The 24,905-nt window shown below is 39.6% G+C and overlaps 1 protein-coding gene across 5 annotated transcripts in view; it reads left to right on the top strand.

The window, feature by feature from the left end:
* NCAPG2 (non-SMC condensin II complex subunit G2) overlaps positions 1-24,476 on the top strand; it is a 37,247-nt gene extending 12,771 nt beyond the window's left edge. For 4 of the 5 annotated variants that reach the window (XM_028750856.2, XM_077936754.1, XM_077936755.1 and 1 more), the window contains 17 exons: positions 253-432; positions 1,911-2,063; positions 4,250-4,472; positions 5,091-5,194; positions 6,348-6,521; positions 7,464-7,534; positions 7,719-7,872; positions 8,112-8,285; positions 9,233-9,346; positions 9,446-9,589; positions 10,598-10,697; positions 12,748-12,932; positions 15,103-15,249; positions 18,267-18,370; positions 21,764-21,861; positions 22,759-22,864; positions 24,076-24,476. In XM_028750856.2, the coding sequence (XP_028606689.2) occupies positions 253-432; positions 1,911-2,063; positions 4,250-4,472; positions 5,091-5,194; positions 6,348-6,521; positions 7,464-7,534; positions 7,719-7,872; positions 8,112-8,285; positions 9,233-9,346; positions 9,446-9,589; positions 10,598-10,697; positions 12,748-12,932; positions 15,103-15,249; positions 18,267-18,370; positions 21,764-21,861; positions 22,759-22,864; positions 24,076-24,127 (2,283 nt within the window). In that variant the 3' untranslated portion in view covers positions 24,128-24,476. The remainder of the gene's footprint in view (positions 1-252; positions 433-1,910; positions 2,064-4,249; positions 4,473-5,090; positions 5,195-6,347; positions 6,522-7,463; positions 7,535-7,718; positions 7,873-8,111; positions 8,286-9,232; positions 9,347-9,445; positions 9,590-10,597; positions 10,698-12,747; positions 12,933-15,102; positions 15,250-18,266; positions 18,371-21,763; positions 21,862-22,758; positions 22,865-24,075) is intronic. The other variant, XM_077936757.1, reaches the window with a different exon arrangement.
* Positions 24,477-24,905: the final 429 nt, after the last annotated feature.

The following is a 24,905-nucleotide window of genomic DNA, read 5'->3' as shown; positions in this document are numbered from 1 at the left end:
ATATTGTAAGATTAAAACATACATTGGTAATGAACATTTTAGAACAAGAAATCACTGTATTGTTGAAGACCTACTTTAAAGCCCATATAGGTGGAAAATATAGACATGGAAGAACTCACTTAAGTGTTGCATTTCTGAAAATAAGGCATCATCCCTTGATAAGGTCTCCTTCACAAACTGTCAAATGTGAGCTGCACAGAAAACTGGATGGAAATTGTGACTTAATATTCTTTATTTCCCCCCTGTTTCTAGACTCTGTTAGGAGATCCTCAACCACTAGTCCGCTCAACAGGTGTGCTTGGTGTTAGTAAAATAGCATTCAAATATTGGGAGATGATTCCTGCAAATGTGCTGGCTGATCTCTTAAAAACTCTAATTGAAGATCTTTCTTTTGATGCAACTTCAGCTGATGTTAGATGCTCTGTTTTTAAAGTAAGTGCCTTCACAGCAAAATGAAGTGTCTCTTCTTTTAGTGATTAGTTTCTCATTGGCTTGGTTCAAATGTCACTTAGCACGGGTAAGCATGACTATGATTTAAAGGTGAACACATAGTGTGCTAGTGCGCAAGGCTAAACTCACAGATACTTGGTTTCTCTCCTTGCTGCTCCCAGGAACTAAGGCATGGTTAGCATTAGAGTTGCATCCAAACCCAGGCCTGCAATTTCTTCTCCAAACTCAGAGGAGCAGGTTCTTAGCTTGGGAGTACTGCTTGATTGACGTTGTCACTGCAGACAGGCCCATGTGGCCTCAGTGGTAGCCATTCCTGGATCAGGAATGACTTAGCCATAGTAACCCATGTTCGTAACCTTACTTTTAGACCATTTTAATGTGCTCTACTTAGAACTACTTGTGAAGACAGTTATTTGGGACAGATGGAGGTGTTTGGGGTCATTTTTGTTTGTTTTCTTGCTGTACTTTAGTGATGGATCGATATAATTCTTTCTTAAATGTTACAGCTGCATGATTTTAATGTGCCGTTGAATTTTTGTGGTTTTCATTTGTGTTTCATTGTGTCCAGGGATCTTTCAATGCAGGATAATTTAAAAATTGATTAAGCACACTGTTTTGCTTTCATTTTGCTTGCTGAAAAATTTGGCTTTTCTCAATGCGCAACTCAGAAATGCGTTGAGTGGTTTTGGAGCGATCTCTTCTTTTGTGGGCAGTTTGATGCAAGGCTCAGCCGTTCCCTCCACCCTGCCACTGAGCAGTGTGTAAAGGGCAGGTTTGAATTTCCTCTCGGAGCTCCTCCACTCCACCTACCCCCCACAACACACACTGCTCAGCTATGTGGAGGAAGGCAGCTTGGCAGCCAGGAAAAAGTGGCCTGGGAAAAGGCAGGGCCCAGAGGAGAGGCTGCTGGGCTGAAGAGCAGGCTACAACACAGTAGTTCCCAAGCTCTGTTTTACAGCCAATGCTATTCCCTTTTAAAAATAAGTTTGAAATAGTTGGCATGCAAAGATCATGCTGATGATTAGTGATGAGCTTGTTAAAACAGGGTACTTCTGATTGGAATGAGAAAACAATCTTAATAACTAGAACAATGCTGTAATAGTAAAGTTCTCTAGAGCAGAAATGTTTGCTAACCTTACCTTAAATTGGAATAAAAACATCAATAGATGTACCAAACCTTTTAAATGCTTCTATTCTGCATAAATATATTTGCTGTCTTTGTTCCAGTTCAGCAGCACATCCCTAGAAGGAATATTAATAGGACAATTTTTATATGCACAACATATACCACTTTGCATTTAAATGGCATGTTTTAATAAAACGTGTTTCCTTGCTTTTTGTCATTCTCCAGAGCCAGTTCTCTAAGCTGCATGTGGTTAGCAATTAGAATAGTTTCAGTTCTGTATTCCCTGCTTTCTTGTGATAACCTTTTATTGGTCTTTTTCTTTTCTCTCTTGCAGTGCTTGCCTATAATTTTGGACAACGTACTAACCCACCCATTATTGGAACAGCTCCTGCCAGCCCTGAAATACAATCTCCATGACAATTCGGAGAAAGTTAGAGTGGCTTTCGTTGATATGTTGCTGAAAATTAAGTCTGTCAAGGCTGCTAAGGTAGGATAAATTAGGTTTGCTAGGCTGCAGACAGGCTGCATAGAACTAGGCAATTTATTCTGAAAGATGTACATTCATCAGTACTGCAACAATCCTAAAAGAATAGGGGTGCAGGTAACCTATTAACACTTCACTCCAAACTATTTACTATTGTTGTATTTTAAACTAATCAGTGCCTTTAAAATGCCGGTTTCTTTTTTGCACTTTTTCTGGCAATTATCTTGATTGTATGTTCAGCAGTTGTATTCTGTTATTCCCTGATTATTTTTAAACATAAGTTACAAATTATTGGCACTTTGTAGCTGCAAAAATAAACTGCCCCTAATTGGAAAAGATGTGAGAACTCAACTGGGCATTAACTGGATACCAAGAGCTGGGATGTTGCTGAATTGTTTAGGAAGAAATAGAACCAGGAGGGACAACTGTATTCCAACAGCTTTTAGGAAATAGGAAGATATTAGTTTAGAATCAAATCGGATCAGAAGATCTTTGGTCAATAATATCATCGTATGTCTGTGATCTTTTGAGTGCTTTATTCCTATGTTGTTTATTCCTATGTTGTTTACAATAAAACTAATAGAAGCCTCTGGGGTGGGGACTTAGAAAAGTATTTCTATTGTGTCTGCACCGGCAGCTCTTTCGTTGATTTTTTGGGGGTGTGCATTTGCTGGAATATACATATGATGATGAGGACTTGGATTTTTATAAGGGGGAAAAAGGACAATCCTTTCACATGTACTGATAAACTCACACTGTTATTTGAAAAAAGGAGAGTTTATTTTTCAGGCACACGTTGCTATGCATACTTATAAGTAATGGTTAAGCAATGTGCCATTTGATTCCTTTCCCAACTTGCAAGATTCCAAAATTACAAAGTTTTCACATTTATAAGGCTGTATAATACACTGGATTGATGCAATTTATATTATTTTAATTATTATTTAAACAGTATAATATATAATAATATTTAATTTTCAGTTGATTTATTTGAATTCATTAAATTTCTTTGAACCTGCTAATCATTATAAAGTTAATGCTCAATTTATAACTCTGTATAAACTCAGTGCTGGGCTCCTTATACTGTAGTTTTCTTGCTTTTTCAGTATTGTTAGTTTTATAATCCAAATTTTCCTTATCATTCTATTTACTCAGGCCACACATTATAATATATAATGCTGCTTCTTGATAGAAGGTGGCATATTTTACATAATTCAGTAAGCAGAGTAAAGGGTCTGTTGATGTGTCAATTGAAAGCTGGTCATGTTCCTTACAAGTATGTTCAGATATTAGTACCTTTTTAAAGCACTGCTGACTTCTAGGCTAATTTGACCATTGCTACTTGCCCTTTATGTGTGGCAAGATCAGGAATGAGCCTTGAGCGCTTCCTTTCTGCTCTTACCTCTGGTCAGAGAAGTGAATGCAATTATTTGCGAGCTCTCCTGACCCTGGATATGGAACCTGTTTCTGCTTTAGCATCCATAGTCTTGCTTAGATAAATGGAGTCTCTTTGTTGGCACTTCTGCACCTGTGGGAGGAAGAACAGGCAGATGGCCCATTCCTAACGGTGTTGAGATGAGGGAAGAGAGAAGAGATAAAAGGGAAGAAATATCCAAATAGCTGTTCAGCTGTGATACAGGTTTCCCATTTTCAACCTGCTGCAAAAAAGCATTTTCATACTCATGCAGGTGCATTGAGACCAGCGTGTGTACAATAACTGCATGAATAAGATCTTCTGCTCCCTGCTCTGTTTTTAACCCCAGTAGTGTGCCCGGAACTGCCACAATAAAGATGTGGCATTCTGTTCCCAGAAGCCTTATCTGGATGCAGACAGAGGTAGATAACAAGGTGTGATACAGGACAAGTTGGAAGAGGGCTAGTTGATTTTAACATTGTCTTTTTACATAGTTGGAGCCTGCATAGGTTTGTGGGAACAATTTGTAACCTTTATGGTAAAGGACGGGTAAGAAATAATAATAGTATTGACTAGCAGAAATGCTGAAAGGTTGAGGCTGTGATGATCCAGGGGGGGATTTGTAAAGGAATGTTTTGAACAGAGATTTTAGAAAAAGCATCATGTAAAAAAAGGCAAAATGGGATTATTAGATAATGTAATCATGATAACTTTTTTCTTTTTCTTCCTCTTCCTCACCTCCACACTGCCCTGCTCCAAATTCCTCACAAATCAGTTCTGGAAAATCTGTCCTATAGAGCATCTCTTAACTCGCCTTGAGATTGATTCACGGCCTGTGTCCCGGCGCATAGTAAATCTCCTGTTCAGCTCTTTCATGCCCATCGATCAACCGGAAGAAGTGTGGTGTGAGCGCTGTGTCACACTAATCCAAATGAACCCAGCAGCGGCTAGAAAGTTCTACCAGTATGCTTATGAGTACACCAGCCCAACCAACATAGGTAAAGTTCTGGAGAGCTAATGGCTTGGTTTATAAAAAAGAATCTATGAGCAAAAGTATTGTGTAGTAGCTCTTACTTTAAATGCTCGTAGGCCAGTAGCTGCTTCTGAAGAATTCTGTGCCAAATTATAAATGCCGGGAAGGGAGAGAGAGAGAGACCTATATGGGGTTTTTATTCTTATTGCTGCCTTTTATATGCATGCATTATGTATCTACTTGGCTTATTTATTTTTAAATGGAGATCGTACTTAACTCCCTCCTCAGTGCATAGCCATTGAGTTATACAGGGTGTTAACTTCAGCCACATTTAAATAATTTATTTTTATTTTATATTAAAATATATAGCCATGAAGATGCTCAAGGCCATTTACAAATCAATTAAAAACACTAGCAAGAAATATAATGAATAAAATATTAAGCTCTAAGCAGCACTGTGTTTTATCATTAAACTGTTTTATTTTTATCTTTTGTTTACATTGAAGACTTTAAATGTTTAAATTTACTCTTTTTTTTTTGAATGTAAGTAATGATTCGGTTGACTGCTTTGCTGCCCACTACTTTAAATTGTTCCTGTTTCACACTATCTTTCACAATTGCACGCTTTGTTCTTTAATTTTAGCTAAATTGATGCTTACCATTCAGAGCTGTTTGAACGCCTGTATCCGGCAGGGATTAAAAGCATCTGACAGCGATGATGAAGGCAGTGAGAAAGAGAACATGAGTGTAAGAATGCAACACAAAGTTTCTAAGATAAAAATGCTAATTAGGAGAATAAGAAGTGGTCTATGTACTTGGCTCAGTATTGTCTACACTGACCAGTAGTGGCTTTCCATGGTTTCAGATGGGGTGTTCCCAGCCAGGGATTGTACTCAGGACCTCAGCCTTTCTTCTGTCTTGCTCTTTGGGACAAAATATAGAGGACAACTGTTCACTGTTTCACTTACCAAGAGTGTTCCTTGGTGCTTGATGTGGGATGTGATGTTCCCCAGTTGCAGCACAGCTGCTGAACCAAGGTTTGGCTTAGTGTGTTGTCCAAACCTAGAAAACTGGTTAGTAGGACAGACCAGAAAGGAGCAAAGCAGCTGCAAATTCCTATCTAGGAGCCAGCACACTCTGTCCCAGTAGGCTATGTTTGCCCTACTGTGGAACCAGGCCTGTGTGAGGTGTGTTCACTCTGTACCATATTGATTATTACTTGGACTGTCAGCACCTGAACCAGATTTAAACTATAATTTCATTCTAGCAGCTAAATTTCTGGCAGCTAACCCATAAACTGCTACAATGTTTGAATATTCATCTAGGCCAGTGGTGGCCAAACTTGGCCCTCCAGATGTTTTGGGACTACAACTCCCATCACCCCTAGCTAACAGAACCAGCGGTCAGGGATGATGGGAATTGTAGTCCCAAAACATCTGGAGGGCCGAGTTTGGCCACCACTGGTCTAGGCATTTTCTAAAGTAAAAAATACCACTACCACTGTTGGTGGCAGTATGCGTCTGAATGTCAGTCGCTGGGGATCACAAGTTGGGAGAGAACTGTTGCTCTCAGGTCTTGCTTTTGGTATTCCCATATGCATCTGGTTGGCCAGTGTGAGAACAGAATGCTGGACTAGATGGGCCATGGGCATGATCCAACGGGTTCTTCTTATAAACAGTTAATGTTCATTTCCCCCTTGATTCCTGGAACACTGGCCCTCTCAGATAATGGCAAACTTCTAAAATTGCTTTCTTTCTAAAATCCCTGGCAACTTCTGTTGTATTAACATATACATGAGTTCAAGAAGGCCCGTTCCATTTTTTAAAAAGCCTATAAGCCTAATTTGAGATGCACTGTGCAAGAGAAATTGCATAATAATCCTCACATGTTTAAATTTCAGGTGCCACATAATGTGTTGTCAGTTGATGACATACCTTCTATGGCAGGCTTACTTGAAATAATTGTAATTCTGTGGAGAAGCATTCAAAAACCACTTAATCGCAACGAAGGAGCCAAAAACCATATTGTCCGAAAATTTGCTTCTGTGCTATCTGAATATTTAAAAGTATTTAAGGTAAGTTCTCCTGTGAGGTACACTTTAAAATTCCTATAGATGTATTGGATGCAAAGGTTTCATTCTGTTTGTGGAAAGGGTACAATTACAAACAGAACAGCCCCCTTGAACTCCAACTTACAGTAACATTTATCTCACAAGCTTTATTCTGTGGCCCCTTGTCCCTCAGTAGGTATAGGCAAAAGAATGCAAAGGTATTAAAAACAGAAAGAAGGAACTTGCTTGGGTTTTGTGTAGAGGGAATACAGTAGGAATAAGAGAATTCTGTGAAGTACAAGACAATCAGTTCATCGTCATTGTAATAATTATTATTACTATTCTGAATTACATTTGTATACCACCCTTCATCCAGGGATCCTAGGGTGGTTCATAACAGATCATTAGATTGAAGAACTGCAGTACATTCATCCAACATCCTGTAGATAAGAGAAAGGGTTGGAAATATTGCAAATGTGTTGTTATTGGTCTGCCTCTGTATTTGCTCTAACTTTAAGACATTAAATCATAATGTCGCTGTAACTTTAAATGCATGGATGCTCTTTCCATTTATATATATATATATAAATGTATTCATATGGAATGTTTGTCATTCATATATCTCAATGATCAGAGATTCTTTTTATTCAGCGCTGTTCAAAACGGTAAAAAATGCACTGGGAAGTACAACAGTAAACATATGCAAGCCAAATGTACATAAGATCTAACAGCATTGCTAGATTATATTTCTAGCACAGTCTAGGCAGACCAAACTTGTGGCAGTCAAGTATACAAGTTGTACCAATATGAATCAGGCTTAATAATTCTTGACCTGACTTTGAGAATCTTAATGAATTAGGAACTTGCTGTGAAAATGGAGGGGCACCATTTGGTTCTCTTTGTAAGTGGCCTTGTTTACCAAATGTTCAGAAATTCCTTATTGGACTGTTCTTTGTTTCAACCTAGGATGATCGTTGTGTGTCACCAATAATTGTCCTTGCATCTTTCATGACTCCTGCTGCTATTCCTACATTCAGGTATTTATGTATTTAGTTATAGTTGCAAATGTGGATAGAAACTTTTCCTGTCAACTGTGTGCCATGCAGATTTGATTCTAGTAAGGATATTTTGATCCATAGGCATGTTGAAAAGTTGTGTGGGCTTTTGAAGTAACCTTATGTGCTTAAATGGCTAACGTGCCATGTTTGCATTTGTTTCTAGTTGTGGTGTGGTCTCTAAACTGAAGAATCTGGAAAATGGTGCCACTGAAAACAAATACTCTTCCCTGCTTGACTGTCTGTGTTGTTGGGGGAAAGTGGGACACATTCTTGAATTAATCTGTGACTGGATGACTGCTGAACCAGTTGAAAGAGAGGTGTGTTAAAAGTCTGGCTTTGAAACTTGGCGGAGCAAAGAGTATATTGTTAATGTAACATTTGAATACTGTACTGTGTTAAAAAAGAAAATAATAAAAATTATACTTTAAAAAAAGTTTGGCTTCGAATGCATTGCCTTATGCACCTTTTGTAGATGGATCATTGCTTTTGTTCACATTTTAAAATGACATCTTCCTACTGTTTAAATATAAAGGAGCTCTTTTCTCTTTGTATTTAGAGTAATGGCACTTCTGAACGGCGAGTACGTATCCAGGAGACACATGAGTCGAAACCAGAATTGGCGCTTGATTATATGGAGTATTTGCTGACTCATTACATGAATCGGGAATGTCTCCTGTCACTCCCCAAAGAGAACCTGGACCATCTTTTGAAAGCTCTTGAAGCTGCAAAGGTTAGATTTCACTCTTCCACAGTACTGTATGGCAATCTGAATTAATGCCAGCAAGTAACATATAAGGTTTTCTGCTGTTATCTGCCTTGTGGATATCTTTCTCTGCTCCATAATCATCCAGTAAACCTTTGAAGCAACTTATTCCAACAAAATGTAGCCTTCATATGTTGCCTAAGAGTTTATATTTTATTGTGGGTCAAATTGATGTAAAAATCTTCATCTCTGTTCAGAATGTATACATAGTGTTATCAGACTATGTCAGTTCAGATTAACATTGCTTGATAATATTGGTCAAAGATTCCCAAAAGATAAACGATATATGATAATTATACTTCTGTTCTTCTATATTTGCTCCAACCTGGAACCTTTGCATTTGCAAGGAGCAGCAGGATTGTGCAGATTACTTAATACAGAAACTACCATGAGAAAGATCTTGACTACAGTGATGTGTCTGTATTTCCTCACAAGCACAAGTCTTTTTGTCTTTTATTGTGCAAGCTCTGTAATAAAATGGAACAGTTTGAACAGGATGATGCAGTGCATGCTAATATATGCTTGCTGGAGTGACACTTAAACTAGGTTAAAGTGGGCAATGTGGCAATATGCCAGATGGGCGATACTGGCCGTTTACTTCAGGTGTATGGATTCACATTTTATTTGAGGGTGAGCATCCAGTGCATCATCAGAATTGGGTAGCTAGGTTGCCTAGTGTAATTTTCTCAATAGAATGAACAATTAGCCTCTTTTGTATTGGTTTATGGTTCATGTTGTCAGTTCCGGGGATCGTTCTAGCTTCACACTTATTTTGCTTATGTGTGTGATGGCGAGGAATGTAAACCCCACCTAAGATGTGAATTACCTTTACTCATAAATATCCTCCACTCCTCAAAATCTCTGTGCAGCATGTTCAGATTGTTTTCTTCCTAAGTATGATTTTTGCATTTCAGGATGTTCTAGGCTCTTCTAGTAGAGGATCTGATGCAAGGCATCCCTTTTACCCTGCAACTGCACTGAGAGCCTTCAGTCTGTATTGCAGATTAAATATACATCTTCAGTATAAGGTACTGTCATGTCAAGAGTTGCTCTGCGTTTGAGCAGCAATAGCTCTCAGAATCTGAATATATTATATCACATATTTGCTTCTGTTTTCATCTTAACAGTTTGCCTCTGAAGGGCAGGAGTACCTGTCAGCTTTGGAGAAAGCAGGAGCTTGGATAGAAAGTAGCATTCTGCCTGCTTTTGAAATAGATGAACAGGAAGGCAACATAGAGCAGCCCAATGAAACCTCTCAGCTGGTGGTTCAGGTAAAATGTATGTGCATGTTGTGGGGGTTTTCTCATGTATTTTGAATTAGTGCAGTACCTCACACTGGCTCAATTGAGACCTCACACCAGAGAAACACAGGTGCAGTCCATAATTTAGAGCTGCTTGTGCTCACCTATGATTTGTTTCCTTTTACTTTATTATATTTTCATCTCACTCTTCCAAGATACTTACGGTTGCTTCACTTACTCTTCTCTTCCTTAGCTGTGTGCTCTTGTTTATGTGGTGCAACAGCCTTAAGAGGTAGACTAACTGCCATGCCTATGGTTTGTCAATTTGTACAGAAACTTGTTCAAACCATGGCCTTAGACTCTGATTTGCTGACTGGCTTTCAGACCATGAGATGTCAGATCAGATGCCATGAAAAATCATAGCTAAGCTTCCTTAACTGTGGTTTGATGTCTAATATCGATTGCAGGATCATTTTGTCGTTCATTTTTGGTTTTTACAAGGGTGAGCTCCTCAAGAGTTGTGCTAGTAACAGCCAGTGGAACAAAGGACTGTAGATGCTAAATCCTTCAAAGCACTCTTCTGCTATTTACTTAGGAAATGCGTGATAAAACATGAGTCTGGCTTCTTAAGAAACATGTAATTTTAATATTAGCTAATGGGATGATTAAATAAACTCCCTATGTCTATAAAATAACTGCCCTTCAGTTATTCTGCTTGAAGGGTAGCACTGTAAAGTTTGTTTATTCACCTATAAAAGTTGATCCAATAGCAAGAGCTTATTTACTCTTTTTTTGGATTAAAACTGTAAAAAATGAGCTGACATTATGGAATAGTGGATTTTTAAAAAATTAATAACAACAAAAATGTTTAACAGAAATTTTAAAAATTAATCGTATTTCCTAGCTTGCTAACAACTTGTCATCCATTTCCTAATCTCAAGCATGCTTTAATCTCAATAACTGCTTAATAACTGCATCTAAATATTAAATACTGGTCATGCACAAAAATCTTAATATATTTCAACTTTTCATATGTAGAATTACCTGACAGTTTGCAAAGATGTTATAGCTGTTGGCCTTGGTGATTCAGAATTTCAGGCACACCTTTTGAACTTGACCATTGTCATCATACACACAGGTATGTTTCTGGCTAATTAATGCTGCCTTTTATTTTGTGTGGTTAAGATACATTGTTTGGCCCATAAGCCTTTAAAACATGACAAGGATTCCACATTTCCAAAATTAAAATTTGTGAAACTATGTACTTTAAACGTTGTGTATACACATGCATACACAGACACACACACCAGTATGCAAGGTAAACATACAAAGTAGATCCCAGAGAAGAGAAAATTAGCAACATTGGAAAAAACATTGTGTAATAAAATACATATTTATAAGGGTTGCATCCGATGCCATCTATGGACAAGTAGAACTTTACCTTCCTCTCCTCTTCCATGCAACCCTCATAATCTTCTTTGAGGTGCTGCAAGAGGAAGGAGAGAAGTCTAATTCATATAGTGGGGCTTCACATCATGAAGTTTGCTTGTACAATACTGGATTCTGTCCAAATGGTATAAATTGTAGTAAGCTAATGACATTGTTGATACAAGTAGGTTTCTGTACGCAGTAATAACAAATAAGTTATATAATGACTGTGCAATTCAGCTGTTGATACTAAAATGAATTTTATAAATGCTGTTCTAGAAAGTACTAGTTCCAGAGGTGGGCCTGAACTGCATATTGTGCAAGCAGTTAGATAGCAGTGACGTGTCTCTGATGCAGAGAACAAAGCAAATCCAGCACAGATACTATAATCACAGTTCAATGATTACCCTACAGAATATACCTAGTAAGATATTGCTCTTTTAACTACTTCACCAAAATACCTCCTTTTCTGAGTGCATTAATTGGATAGTAAAGCCATAGAGCCAAAACAGTTCCTCTCCTGTATTAGAAATGGGGGTCCTTTTTCAGTCTGAAAGCCGCATTGCCTTCTGGACAGCCTTCCATGGACCACGGGTCAGTTGTAGGCAGAGCAACAAATGTCAATTTTACCTTCGGTAGAGTAGGCTAGTTTCTACACCCACTCACATGCCCCTCTCTAAGCAAGAGCTTTTATCTGAGTTCATGGACACATTTCAGTTGGGCAAAAATGCTTGGCCAGGCCACTGAGGGCGTATGGCCTAGGGAGACAGATTCTGAGTGCCAGAGAGAGAGGCTTGGAGAGCCACAGTCATTCTCCAACCCTGAGGCTCCTCGCTTCTGTCCTTTATTATTATGATGTCCACAGTGTCTATGCAGCAGCCTCGACTCTGTTGATGCACATAATTGGCAGCTTCACTATATGCTCTTCTGAATATATCATTAGGTTGACACTTGGGCAGCCCTTTGTTTCAGGCTAAGAAAGCCTATTCTTGAGTAGTCTTTGGCTGTCTTTGTTTCTGGATGAATAGGCATTCTGTGTGCACATGTGCAAGAAACCAGGTAGGACACCTGGCATCCATGGCATGGGTGGAAAGAGACATGATGGGGATATAGGTCAAATCCTGTTTTGCTACCTTGCAGAAAAAGAGTGTGCATAGGGTACTGTAACTTCATATAGGAGCTAAAGTGGTGAGGAATGCCTGTGACATTGATGTGGTTTAGTGGTTAGAGTGTCTGAGTAGGACCTAGGAAGCCAAGGTTCAAATACCCACTCAGCCGTAGAATCGTAGAATTGTCGAGTTGGAAGGGACCCTGAGGGCCATCTAGTCCAACCCCTTGCAATGCAGAAATTCTGCCCACAGCTGTCCCTGGATGGGCTCAAACCACCAACCTTCTGGTTAACAGCCAGATGCACTGACTCATTGTGCCACAGGCTCCCTGGATACCATGAAGCTTTCTGGGTGACCTTGGGCCAGTCACTGCCTCTCAGCCTAACATAGTATCTCACAGGGTTGTTGTAGGGATTAAATGGGAGAAGGGCAGAACCATGTAACTTACCTTGAGTGCCTTGGAGAAAAAGGTGAGATATAAATGCAATAAATTAATTAAATCAATAAATATTGAAAGATCATAGGATCAATAATCTCCAGGAATTAATTGGCCATTAGACAGACAGACAGACAGACAGACAGTTATATGGGGTGGCATAGCATAGCTTAAACTCTGAATTCTGATAGTTAATTCAGTTTTTCTTTGCTTAGACAGAGGCTATGTCTGCATTCCAATGTTACTTGGTATCCTGAGAGAGATGGTTGAAGCTTCTTTAGCCCATAATACTGATAGCAGTGACTGGGAAGAGCTTCTTGACAATGTTCAGAAGATGTTCCAGAAGATTCTAGAATGTATGGCACTGAGACTCAGAAGACAGCGTGAAGAAGGAATCCAGGTATTTGTTGCATATGAAGTTGGCCAGCTTGTTTCTTGCCAAATGAATGACTTATTCTATCTACAATTATTGGGGAGTGAAACCTTTAAGGTGATGTGAACACTTTTCCGTTTGACAATCACGGCTGTATTGGCCAGGCATGGCTGTTGCTCACGAAAGAATATAGATACCATAACTTGGGAGAATAGCCTCCAAAGAAATAGGGGGTATTGATTTTTCTCTATAGCAAGGAAATGTCTGTCCCTTTGATGCCTACTTTTACTCTTAAACCAACTTTTAAAAAATGAAAGGCAAGAGCTCATAAAAAGAAACACAGAGAAACACACCAGTTAAAAGGAAGAAGTAACAGTATACATTTTATATATACCAACAATCTGCCCAGACAAGCAAAATTACTGCTTGATGAAGGGATAAAGTGGTCATTAGTTTTCATAGCAGGCTTTTCAATAGCTTTCATAGACGTTGGTGCCATGATTTCTCCCCTGTGTCTCTGATGAAGGGCTTGCCTGAAATTCAGTGCTGGTACAAGTGTGAAAGGATGATGGACTAGCTTAAGTAGTGTCTTCAAGCTTTGTATGTCACTATTCCGAAGCTGTTTCCTTATAGCAACCTTGCCAGAAATGTGTTACCTCCACTTTCACTGCTACTTGACTCCTATACAGTATTTCCATTTCGTAGTGAGGTTGTTTAATCCCTTTGTCAGCATTAATTCTTAGTTTCAGTTTCATAAGGATTCATGACCCTGTTTCTTCTTGAGCCTTTTAACACTCTTTATATTGGAAAAACAATTCTGCACAGACTATTGGAACTGGGCTGTTGATCACGATTTGGGTTGTTTCTAAGCAGCAAAGAATTGGAGCACGTTAATTAATTTTACTGTTCTAAGATTTGTGTCATAGTACCAACATGGGAAAGTGCATGTACTTCCTTCCATCCTCCACTTTCTCAAACGATCTAGTGATGCTGCACTGCTTGCATGGGCTGGCTGGAACTGGGTGCGAGACTTGTCCCCTCTTCCACATGAAAGTAGGCAGTTCACCTTCAATGCTCTTTGTAGACTGCTGTTACTGGGTACATGTTTTTAAGATGCTACGACTTTCATGAAGATTTTCTCTGCTCTGAGTTGTGCAGCTCTGCCCAAATGATTAAACTCCTGAAAACAGACTCATAACTCTTGTTCTCTCTGAAAGTGTTATCCTTGAGGAATCTAAATCTGTTTATTCAAAGGGCTGTTTATGACTTCTAAAGCTTAGGCCCAGGACCACATTCTGCCATGCAAACCCGCCCGCGTTCTGACACCTTCAGGGGAAGCCCTTCTCTTGATCCTGCCACCCTAACAGGGATATTTGGTAGCGGCTGCTCTCAGACTCTGAAACTCCCATCCTAGAGAAGCTAGACTGACTCCCTTGTTCTGTTGGCAAGTTCCAACAGTTCCAAGTTCCAAGACTGTTTTATTCTAACAGCCTTTAAATAGTGATGTGCTTTTTTTACTATCTGCATTTTAATTACTTTTTAACTACAGTGGTAAAGGTAAAGGGACCCCTGACCATTAGGTCCAGTTGTGACCGACTCTGGGGTTGCGGCGCTCATCTCGCTTTATGGGCCGAGGGAGCTGGCGTTTGTCCGCAGACAGCTTCTGGGTCATGTTGCCAGCATGACTAAGCCGCTTCTGGCGAACCAGAGCAGCACATGAAAACGCCGTTTACCTTCCCACTGGAGTGGTATCTATTTATTTACTTGCACTTTGTGCTTTCGAACTGCTAGGTTGGCAGGAAACTACAGTGGTACCTCAAGTTAAGTACTTAATTCATTCCGGAGGTCCATTCTTAACCTGAAACTGTTCTTAACCTGAAGCACCACTTTAGCTAATGGGGCCTCCTGCTGCCGCTGCGCCGCCGGAGCACAATTTCTGTTCTCATCCTGAAGCAAAGTTCTTAACCTGAAGCACTATTCCTGGGTTAGTGGAGTCTGTAACCTGAAGCATATGTAACCTGAAGTGTATGTAACCCGAGGTACCACTGTACTGTATTACCTTCTATATGTTTGTCTTCTGTATTTTATTTGTATTTTAATTTGTGTACACTGTCTTTTGTGTTCCAGTCTGGGGAATATGTGGATATAAATAAACAGAATTATAATATAATATAAAACTATTTTTTATTTGTTCTAGTTCATTCATTCTGTTCAGGAGCCTCTTCGAGAATTTGTACATGTGGTTCAGTGTTCTGCTTTGACTTGTCCAGCTGTTCACCATGGAGTCCTTTCTTCTCTGCTTGCTGCAACAGTAGTCGAGACAGGCTACACCTTGCAACACAAGGTACAAGGCTTTGTTTTGCTTCCTTTCTGAAAATGCTCTGTAAGCATGAAGGGAAAGGGAGGTATCAAGTGATCATGCACAGGTTTATTAGTGAATTGGTGCTGAGATATATTTTTTGTACTAACTTGTATACTCAGTGTATTTTATAAAAAGAATGTCACCATAAATCCAAGTTCTTATTCTTGTGAATATAAATTGCTTGCTGTTGCACTTTTTATTACAGCTATAAAACTGTGGTTCATTTTTATTGTCTAATAACCTTACCATAAATTTATTATTGTTGGAGAAACTGGCTTGTCTTCAGTTTTTGGAAGAGTTTAGATATAACAACAAAAATCCAGTGCCAGTTAACAAACTACCTTTCATTTATCTTGAATAATGCTACTTTTTTTTTTTTACCCATCTTATATACAGTTGATGGTCTAGAGTGGTGACTAATCTGTGACCCTCCAGATGTTGTAGCTTGCCTCAGCCATTAGAGTCAGGAATTATGGGAGCTATAGTCCAAATTAATGTAGAGTGTACCACAGGCTTAGCTACTGCTACTATGAAGCATGCTAGGAGTATCTGTTTTCCATGGACTCTGCTTCCTAAGAGCCTTTAAAATATGTTCAAGCCCACATGTCCACTCAGAAAAGCTGGATAGATTGTTTGGGGATGAGGGGGACTTCTAACAAGCATTGATTCTACCTGAACTGAAAATGTGAGTTCTGAGTGGCTCTGCTCACCTTGACCAATACCTAAAACAAGAAGTATAAAGGTGGCAGCGGCACTGATGGGAAGAAAAGGAGAGAGTGGTGTGGAATACTTTCCAGACTTGCAGCCGCTGTCTGCTGTAAGTGGGGAACCACCACTGGTCTACACGTCAAAGATTTTGGCCTCAAGGTTATTAGAAATGCTTCATGTCTCACTATCATTCTTATGGGAATTGAAATTCAGCCTGAAGGTTCTCATGGCAGTAATCCGTCACGCAAAATTCCAGTGAGCAAAATGTAGAATGTTCTGCAAAACTGAAAGGCTAAAGGAATGCTTGGCCCCTATTATTACTTCGATGCTGTCAGTGACCTTTTGTAAGGTGAGACATGGGGACCAGTATCTTCCCTCCTGGTTCTTTGCTAACAACCATGAAAGAAGCATTTTAAACTGTATCTTCTGATTAGCTTTTGCCGTCTGTTGCTCTGTGCTTCCCCCTCAGAAGAAAGAAATGAGACATAGGCTGCACCAGAAATCTTAAAGCTATCACACTTAGCTTCTTGGATGAGGAGCACAGCTGCTGAATTTCTGTCTTTGTTTCTTAGAATAATGTTTTACTGGGGTTTTTGGGGGTTTTTTGCATTTGTTTTTATTATACAGACTTACGTTTTCTGTGTTGTGTTTTTGTATACCACTTAGATATTTTTTAGCAGCTCAAAATTATCTGAAATAAATGTCTTGCCAGACATAAACTGGGGAGGGGGGGAGGAGGAATGGTCATCCAACTTGCTGTCTTCTGTGCAAGAAATCCTGACAATTACCATTCCCTTTGTTTGGTGTGGACCCCAATCAGGGAGCCCAGCCAGGGTATATACCAAGCCTCAGCTCTGCTGTGACATGTTTACTGGTATTGGATCCAGTTTCTCAAGGACCTATGAATAACCAAGGCTTTGGGGAAATATGCTGAGGGGTGTTCGGGCAGTTTTCAAGCATACAATGGACACTACCTAAGCAAATTCTTGGGACACCAGTAGAGTGAAGGCTGATTCTAGAAACATCACATCTAGTCCAGCTGTCTGTTCAGATCTGCACAATTTGTTTCCATTTCTTTTTCATAGAAATAATAAATTATTATTATTATTATTATTAGTAGTAGTAGTAGTAGTAGTAGTAGTAGTAGTATTTTCATGGATGAGCTCAGAGTGGCTAATGAATTGTATGGCTTCCAAGTTGTCTCCTATCTAGGCAGCTTACAGGCCAGATCTGAACTTCATATGAGCTGTCATGTGATTTCATACCATTCTCCAGGCCCTAGCCTAAAGTCCCCAAGAAATGGCAGCTTCATTGTTGTTAAGTTGCAGATCTGTGAGGACACGAGCCAAATAATAATAATGTAGCTGCATTGATGATGAGTGCTACAAAAGCTCTAAAACAATTACACACTCCTATGCATACTTTTTCCCTCACTTAATCATTGCTCATTCAAATGTGGAATTCACTCAACCGAACGGCAAAAGCGTGCTTGGAAGAGTCACACTTTAGTAAGGGCTGTGTCAAGGACACAGAGCTGAAGGACTTGGTAATGGTACTTTGAATGAGATTTTCAAGTGATAGCTGCCAGTTCAGACCTCAAGCTGGTCAATGGACACCCTCCCCTCATTCCTACCCAATAAGAAAGCACTATGCCATCAGTTCCCCGTTAGTTATGACCCCTAAATTTACTATTAAGCCACTGTCAACCTTCACACTGCTCTGAATGCCAACAGGTGCAACAGACATTTCAGAGCTGTTACAGCTTAGTGTGCATTCCCCTATCAAAGCCACAACAATAGCTAATGTACTGTTTGAGATAATGTCATGTAGGAAGTACTGCTTTTGTCAGGGGGATGGCAGTTTCCAAAGCCATTTCTCATGACCTCTCATTCACTCATAAAATGGATTGGCTTCCTAATCCTTAGAAAAACTGCACTTTTGTTATTAGGTGCTATTCTGCATGCACATGTTCCAGTGTTTTGTTTTTTTTAAAAAATAAGATCTCCAGTACACATTCTAGGACATGGCAGGGGGCTGAGCAAGAATTGGCTGGCTCTATGCTTTGCCTCAATAACGGTATCAAGTAACGAGACAATAGGAGCTGAATGCTCCTTCCGCCTGTCAGCTTTCCTTTTTTAAAATCCTAATTGTAGACATCTAGTAATTCTTTTTCTGGCTGTTCCGGTTCTGGTGAAATATTACATAAACTTAAAGTATCAAAATTCTTTGCATGCTGTGTATTCACTTCCAGTTTGCCTGAATAGAGTCTCTTTGGGTTTCTTCCGCTTTAGGCGTCCACTCCAGAAGAGCTGACTCCACATAAGTCTTTTTCAGAACTCCCCCCACTTTCAAGTATTTTGATGGCAATAGTGAACAAGTCAGCAAATGTGGTCAGGTAAGTTCTTTCTATCCCCACCCCCCAAATGTATGCGGCAAAGCAGATAGCCCCATTTCTTCTTGCTTATACTCCTGCCCACATTGCGGAGGAGCAAGTGTACCTTCCCTCCCTGTACCATGCAGTTGAACCCTTGAGTGTTATGTGGGCTGCTGATGGCAGTGCTTTACATGAGCATGCGAAAGAGAGAGCTGATGGGGTAAGTATGAACTGGAGCCAAGCTTTAATTCCTTGTAGATACAAAGGCAGTTAATATCCACTGGCAGATCTCCATGTCTTATCAGCCAACTTTTATGCTAGGCTTTTTATTTGTTTCTTCCTTTATTTTCCAAATTGGTAAGAGCTCCTTCCTAGGGACACGGGTGGCGCTGTGGGTTAAACCACAGAGCCTAGGGCTTGACGATTGGAAGGTCAGCATTTCAAATCCACGCGACTGGGTGAGCTCCCATTGCTTGGTCCCTGCTCCTGCCAACCTAGCAGTTCGAAAGCACGTCAAAGTGCAAGTAGATAAATAGGTACCGCTCTGGCGGGAAGGTAAACAGCGTTTCAGTGCGTTGCTCTGGTTTGCCAGAAGTGGCTTAGTCATGCTGGCCACATGACCCGGAAGCTGTACACTGGCTCCCTCGGCCAGTAAAGCGAGATGAGCGCCGCAACCCCAGAGTCATCTGCGACTGGACCTAACGGTCAGGGGTCCCTTTACCTTTAAGAGCTCCTTCAGACCTACACTTTATAATGGCAGCCTGAATGCATTTAGCTATACTTTCTTTTTTACTGGAACCTTAATTTAGCACTAGTATGTTGAAGACTAGTTTTACCATTCTTCAAACATAATACAAACAGCTATTTTAGGCCTGCAATGTTGATCCACCCTACATTTAAAAATTATAATTAAAAAATCCAGGAAAATGGGTTCTACTTTAAATATACATATTTGGTCATCACTGCTTGGGATACATGCAGTTGCCCTTATCAAAATGCACTGTAGATTGCCACTATGGGGCCCCCAACCCCAGGCAATTGGGCTGTGTTCCTTGGCTTTGTTTGACAGCTGTATCAGAGAGAGGAAAGAAGACCACCTCCTTAGAACTCTCCTCCCCCACATGGTGGTCTCTGCCTTGGCAGTAAGTGACAAGCTGTTCTCCAGTCAATGCCTTTATCTTGAAGCAAGCTACTGTTATTCCCACTCCACCCCATCCTGGGCTTTAAGCTATCTAGTTGAAGCCTATTCTACTATGCATTTCCTAGAACAAAATGGAAGAACAAAGACTTCCAAGTTGCTTCAGTTTCTCAAGTATATGTATTGGAGCAGAATGACGGACAGTCAGTTTTAAGACCACGCACCGAAGAAATTTGCAAAAATTAAGGTTCTCCCTCTACAATGACATGCCCTAGTCTGTTATACTTGGTTTAACCTGGAAATCTATTTACTAAGAACCTGTTTAACTATTCATGTACTTACTTCTATTCATATACTGTACTTATTTCTGTATTTGACAACATTAATCTAAAAAACCACAGTTTTAGAGCTCATATTGAACTGTTCAGTTTCCAGGGATCAGGAACATGTTGCATTTGAAACTACCATTTTTGCCACATACAGTCCTTGAATCTAAAATCTATCTTTCTTGTAACCATTGCTGCTGAAACCATACTTTATCATCAGTTTAGCTCAGTGTTGAAATGCACTTCCTTTCTCATGAGAACTATTTCCTAGTAAGAAAAGTGTGAGCGTGTATTGGGTGGCAGTGGTGCATTACTCCTAGAAGACTGAATATTTTGCCATTTTCACTTTCAAATGCAACATGAGAAGCTGAATATGATTGTACTCGGTTTCCCTCATTCAGATAGGGTGTAGTTCACAGGCAGTTGTATATATGTTGTTGCATGGTGAGTTGCTTGAGGAAGCAATTCATAAACAAAATAAATAATGATAGTGGGAAAGATATTTAATTAAATATTGCTGGTGCATAGCCGAGGGATAAATGTGTGGACGGACTCTGTGGATGGCAAAATGGTAGACTTTGGTACATGGAAGGATCCATGCTTTGTAGCATGAATTGTAAATCGCTTTGAGAGGTGAGCAATTGAATTTGGTTATTGGTCGGTGGATGAGCTACGATTAACAGTGAAGGAAACATCATTATGGGTTAATTGTAAGATAACTGAGCTGCCATTGTAAAGAGGGTGATTGTAATTCTTTGATACATGAAGCAATGTATTTCTAGCAAAGGTGATACAGTCGTACCTCGGAAATCGAATGGAATCTGTTCCGGAAGTCTGTTTGACTTCCAAAATGTTCAGAACCCAATGCACAGCTTCCAATTGGCTGCAGGAAGCTCCTGCAGCCAATTGGAAGCCGCAGAAGCCCCATCAGATGTTCGGGTTCCAAAGAACATTCGCAAACTGGAACACTCACTTCCAGGTTTGTGGCATTTGGGAGCCAAAACATTTAACTCGCAATGCATTTGGGATCCAAGGTACGACTGTATTTTGCAAACAGGGCAGAGCATTTACTGTAGTACAGGTAATTGGTCTGTTTAGAAAAAGACCCTCTGTGAGGACCACATGGTATACCAATATATTGGAATAACCAAAAGAGGGAGCTGAAGGGAGATTGTGGGCACGAGAATTTTTGGCAGTAAATTGGATGTGATCAAGTTGGGTTAGAGATTGTTGTGGAAGTAAAGGTTGCTGTTGGGCAAAAGACACGAGTCGCTGAATTATACAAAGGATGTTGTCATCTTTACTTATGTTTCCATCACAGTGGGTTACATCTAGAAGGATTCTCCCTCTAGCTACACACACACACACACACACACACACACACACACACATATATATATATATATATATATATATATGAGAGACTATTTAGTTCTACTAGGTTGGTGACTTTATGTTTCTAAATGCTTGTGCAGTAGGTAGAGCATGAGACTCTTAATCTCAGAGTCGAGAGTTCATGTTGGGCAAAAGATCCCCGCACTGCAGGGGGTTGGGCTAGTTGACCTTCATGGCCCCTTCCAACTCGAGAATTCTATTATTGTCATGCTAACAATGGAGATGTGGTGTTTTGTCCTATTTGCCCACCTCCTCACCCAGATACACTGGAATGGAGGGAGTTAACTAGGAAAGGATTAGGGCTATGGTCTGCCTAGAGAGGCTGAAGTGGAAAGTTTGAGGTAGGAGGGAAGGGAGAAAACTGGGCCAAAGGTGGAGAAAGGAAGTAGCTGTTCTGAGGTTCCTGGAGAGGGCGAAGTGACAGCAATTGATTTGGTAACAGTGCCTTGAAGTTATTAAGAGTTTTGCACAGGATCTTAAACCTAAGAACTCTGAAAGCTATTCCCCCCCCCCCTCTTTACTTGTATATTTAATGCATATTCCGTTCATTCTTAGATCTTTTCTAAAGGAGTTAACAGAGTCCATTGAGTCTGAAGAAATTGAAGGGATTGTCAGCATTGCAGCAACTGTGTACATTGTTGCTTTAATTAAAGGTGAGTAAAAACAAGACTTTGAAATCATTGAAAGTTGCACAAGTTTAATTCCGATTTTTGGACTCCCGAATTGCTTTTGACAACCCCTTATCAAAGACTTTAGAATAAGCTTGCTAGTTAAAGCTTGCTAGTAAAAGATCAAGAAGCAGGCATTGGAAGTAAACTGGTTCTCCTAAGAGAGGGAGATAAGTATGACTTTCCTAAGGATCTGTATAGGGACCAAGGCCACTTAACTTGTTAAAAATGATTTGAAGTTGGGTGAGCAGGGAAGTAACCAAGTTTGCAGATGATGTCAAATTATCCGAGATGTTGGAAACACAAGCAGACTGCGAAATGCTACAAGGGAATCTCTGCAAGCTAGCTTGAATAGGTGTTAAAATGGAGAATGAGGTTTAACAACTGTAAATGTTGAGTGATTCATATTGGGGTAAAAAACCTAACTGTGACAAACCAGAAGAGAGAGTTTGAGGTCATAGATAGCTGAATGAAAGCATGAACTCTGAGTGTGTTGCGGGGGGGGGGGGGTAGTTAAAGGGCAAATTCTGTGCTAGAAATGATTGGAGAAGGGGTAAAAAACCAAATTTCTAGCATTTTCCTGAATAGGTTTCTTTTGGGCGGCAAAGATCTAACACTTACTGAAAACTTCAGATTCTGTATAAATGCAAATACCTTGTAGTATTTATTTTTCACAAAATGCTATTTGATTTCCAGAACAAATTATTGTCTCTGTTCAAAAAGGCAATTGAATTCATGGCTAGTTTGAAAGGATTCTTTTGGTGCAGCCATGATTAGTGGATTTACTTTTACACCTTAGGGGAATGTTTCTGTTCCCTTTTCTGTTCTACCTATTTCTGTTTCTCAGTAAGGCTCACTAGTTTTCATAATCATGTTTTTCAGCAGGTAAGCATAGGCCATCATACATAAAGGATATAGCATCTGCCCTTCAGAGGAAGTTAACATCATACAGCGAGATTATCCAGGAAGAGGGTAGCAGCATGGAAAGGTAAACCTTTGGTGGAATGTTTACGTTCTGCTTTGTAGAAAAGATATATACTAGTGCTGGTGTGTAATGCATTGTTTTATTTGCAAAAATATTGATATACCACTATTCATTAAAAATACCAGAACATCTGCAATAATAGTACATAAAACCATATGAAGCAGTCTGGTCTTAAGCCATTTAGATTTTATCTTCTCATTGGCCTTATGTATCATAATAGAATTGCAAAGTTAGAAGGGACCACGAGGGTCATCTAGTCCAGCCCTCTGCAATGCATGAATCGTTTTGCACATTGTGGGGCTTGAACTGATGACCCTAAGGTTCAGAATCTCATGCTCTCCTGACTGAGCTATCTTGTTGAGTTATAAGTTATTTGAGGCCCACACGGAGCATGGAAAGAAAGAAAGAAAGAAAGAAAGAAAGAAAGAAAGAAAGAAAGAAAGAAATGCCTTTCATTTTTTCTTGCAATTCTAAAGGGGTTTTTTGTTTAGTTTTTGAACAACACATGCAGCTATGTGTTAGCAGCAAAGCTTCTGCTTTTCTCCATACTTCATGTATATTGAACTTATTAGGTCATGCAAGATGAGATCAAATACAATAGAATGCATCAGTGGTTTTTGATTCAGTGATCAGATGTTATTTAATTCTTTAAAAGAGTCCAGCTAATGCCATTTGCAAATGGATACTCTTAGCCACGTCTCTCCATGTTAATAAACAAACAATGTTCTTAATACTTGGAACTAGCTAATAAAGACTTTGAGTACTTTACCCCCAGTATCTTTCTCATTGTGAGAATGCATCAAATTTCTAAAATCTTAGGAATCCATCAAAGGTAACATGGCTTGTTTCCGTTAGCATCTTGTGCAAGTTTCTTTCTTATTACAGTGTACACAAGAGCGTGGAATGGGGATATGAGACAGAGTACTTTTGTTTGAAGCTCAATGCTCTCCCAATAAGCTCTTCGGTACAAGAAACCTTATACATAGCTGCATAGGAAGATCACCAGGATGGGGCCTTGACTAGGAGATATAAATCTAATCAGTACAAAACCCAGTTCATAGTGCTGTGAAGCAATTAATTTTAATCTGACATCCATACGTTTGCATAAGAGTATCAGAAATGTCATAGTAAGCAGATGTTTTAGTTAATGGAAAACTCTTCATTTGCCAGTCATTTGTGTAACTTACACAGCTGCTCCCTGCTCTTGTTTTCAGAACCCTCTATGAAACGGCTCTGCGTGTTTTGGATGAAATATTAAGTCCTTGACCATGTAACTATTTATATAAACTAAGGAAACGGTGAAGAAGATGAATACACCCCTTCCAGAGAGCCAAATGACTTAACTGTGCAGTGTTTTGCCTTGAGTGGGAAAACCACGCCGCTTTGCTTTGTGCTTCCTTGTCATGGGCCTGCTTCCATAGGTAATCTTTAAAGACAAAATCAAATTGTACATTCATTTTTGTAAGAATTGTGAAGAAACACTTTTAAATGCTAAAGTATTTTTTGTACATTGCTTTAAATATGGCTTAGATCCTTGAGTTATCTTTTGTATATATTTAAAAAAAAGCTCTTTTGAATGGCATCCAGATCTTTACATTAAATCACTATGCAAACATCGGTCGATTCACATGAGGCATGCTTGATCAGCACCAAAATCTTTCACCGAATGTAACTGTTAAGTAAGAAATGTCTTAACTTAATTTTTAATATGGTATTTCACATACCGTTATTGAATACCGAGTAATATTTTCTGAAAGGTAATGCAATCACCAGTATAGATGGTCCTACTGACTTATTCTGATAGCATATTTATGACATTCTGAATCTTTAAAAAGGTTTCTGTAATAGAGTCTCCCCCAGCTACTGCATGCACATTCACAGGTTTACATCTTCACAGTGCAAATATTCCATTTGTCTTAGCTGGCAAATGGTACCTCTTTGTTTACAATAGGAGTGGGGAACTTGTGGCTTTCCAGATAATGTTGAAATCTTACTCCCATCCGCCCAAACCAGCATGGCCAATGGTCACAAAGTTGTAATCCAA

Source organism: Podarcis muralis, chromosome 12 (assembly GCF_964188315.1).
Source record: "Podarcis muralis chromosome 12, rPodMur119.hap1.1, whole genome shotgun sequence".
Classification (NCBI taxonomy): domain Eukaryota; kingdom Metazoa; phylum Chordata; class Lepidosauria; order Squamata; family Lacertidae; genus Podarcis; species Podarcis muralis.
The sequence above is the reverse complement of the archived record's forward strand: the minus strand, read 5'-3'. Positions and strand labels throughout refer to the sequence as shown.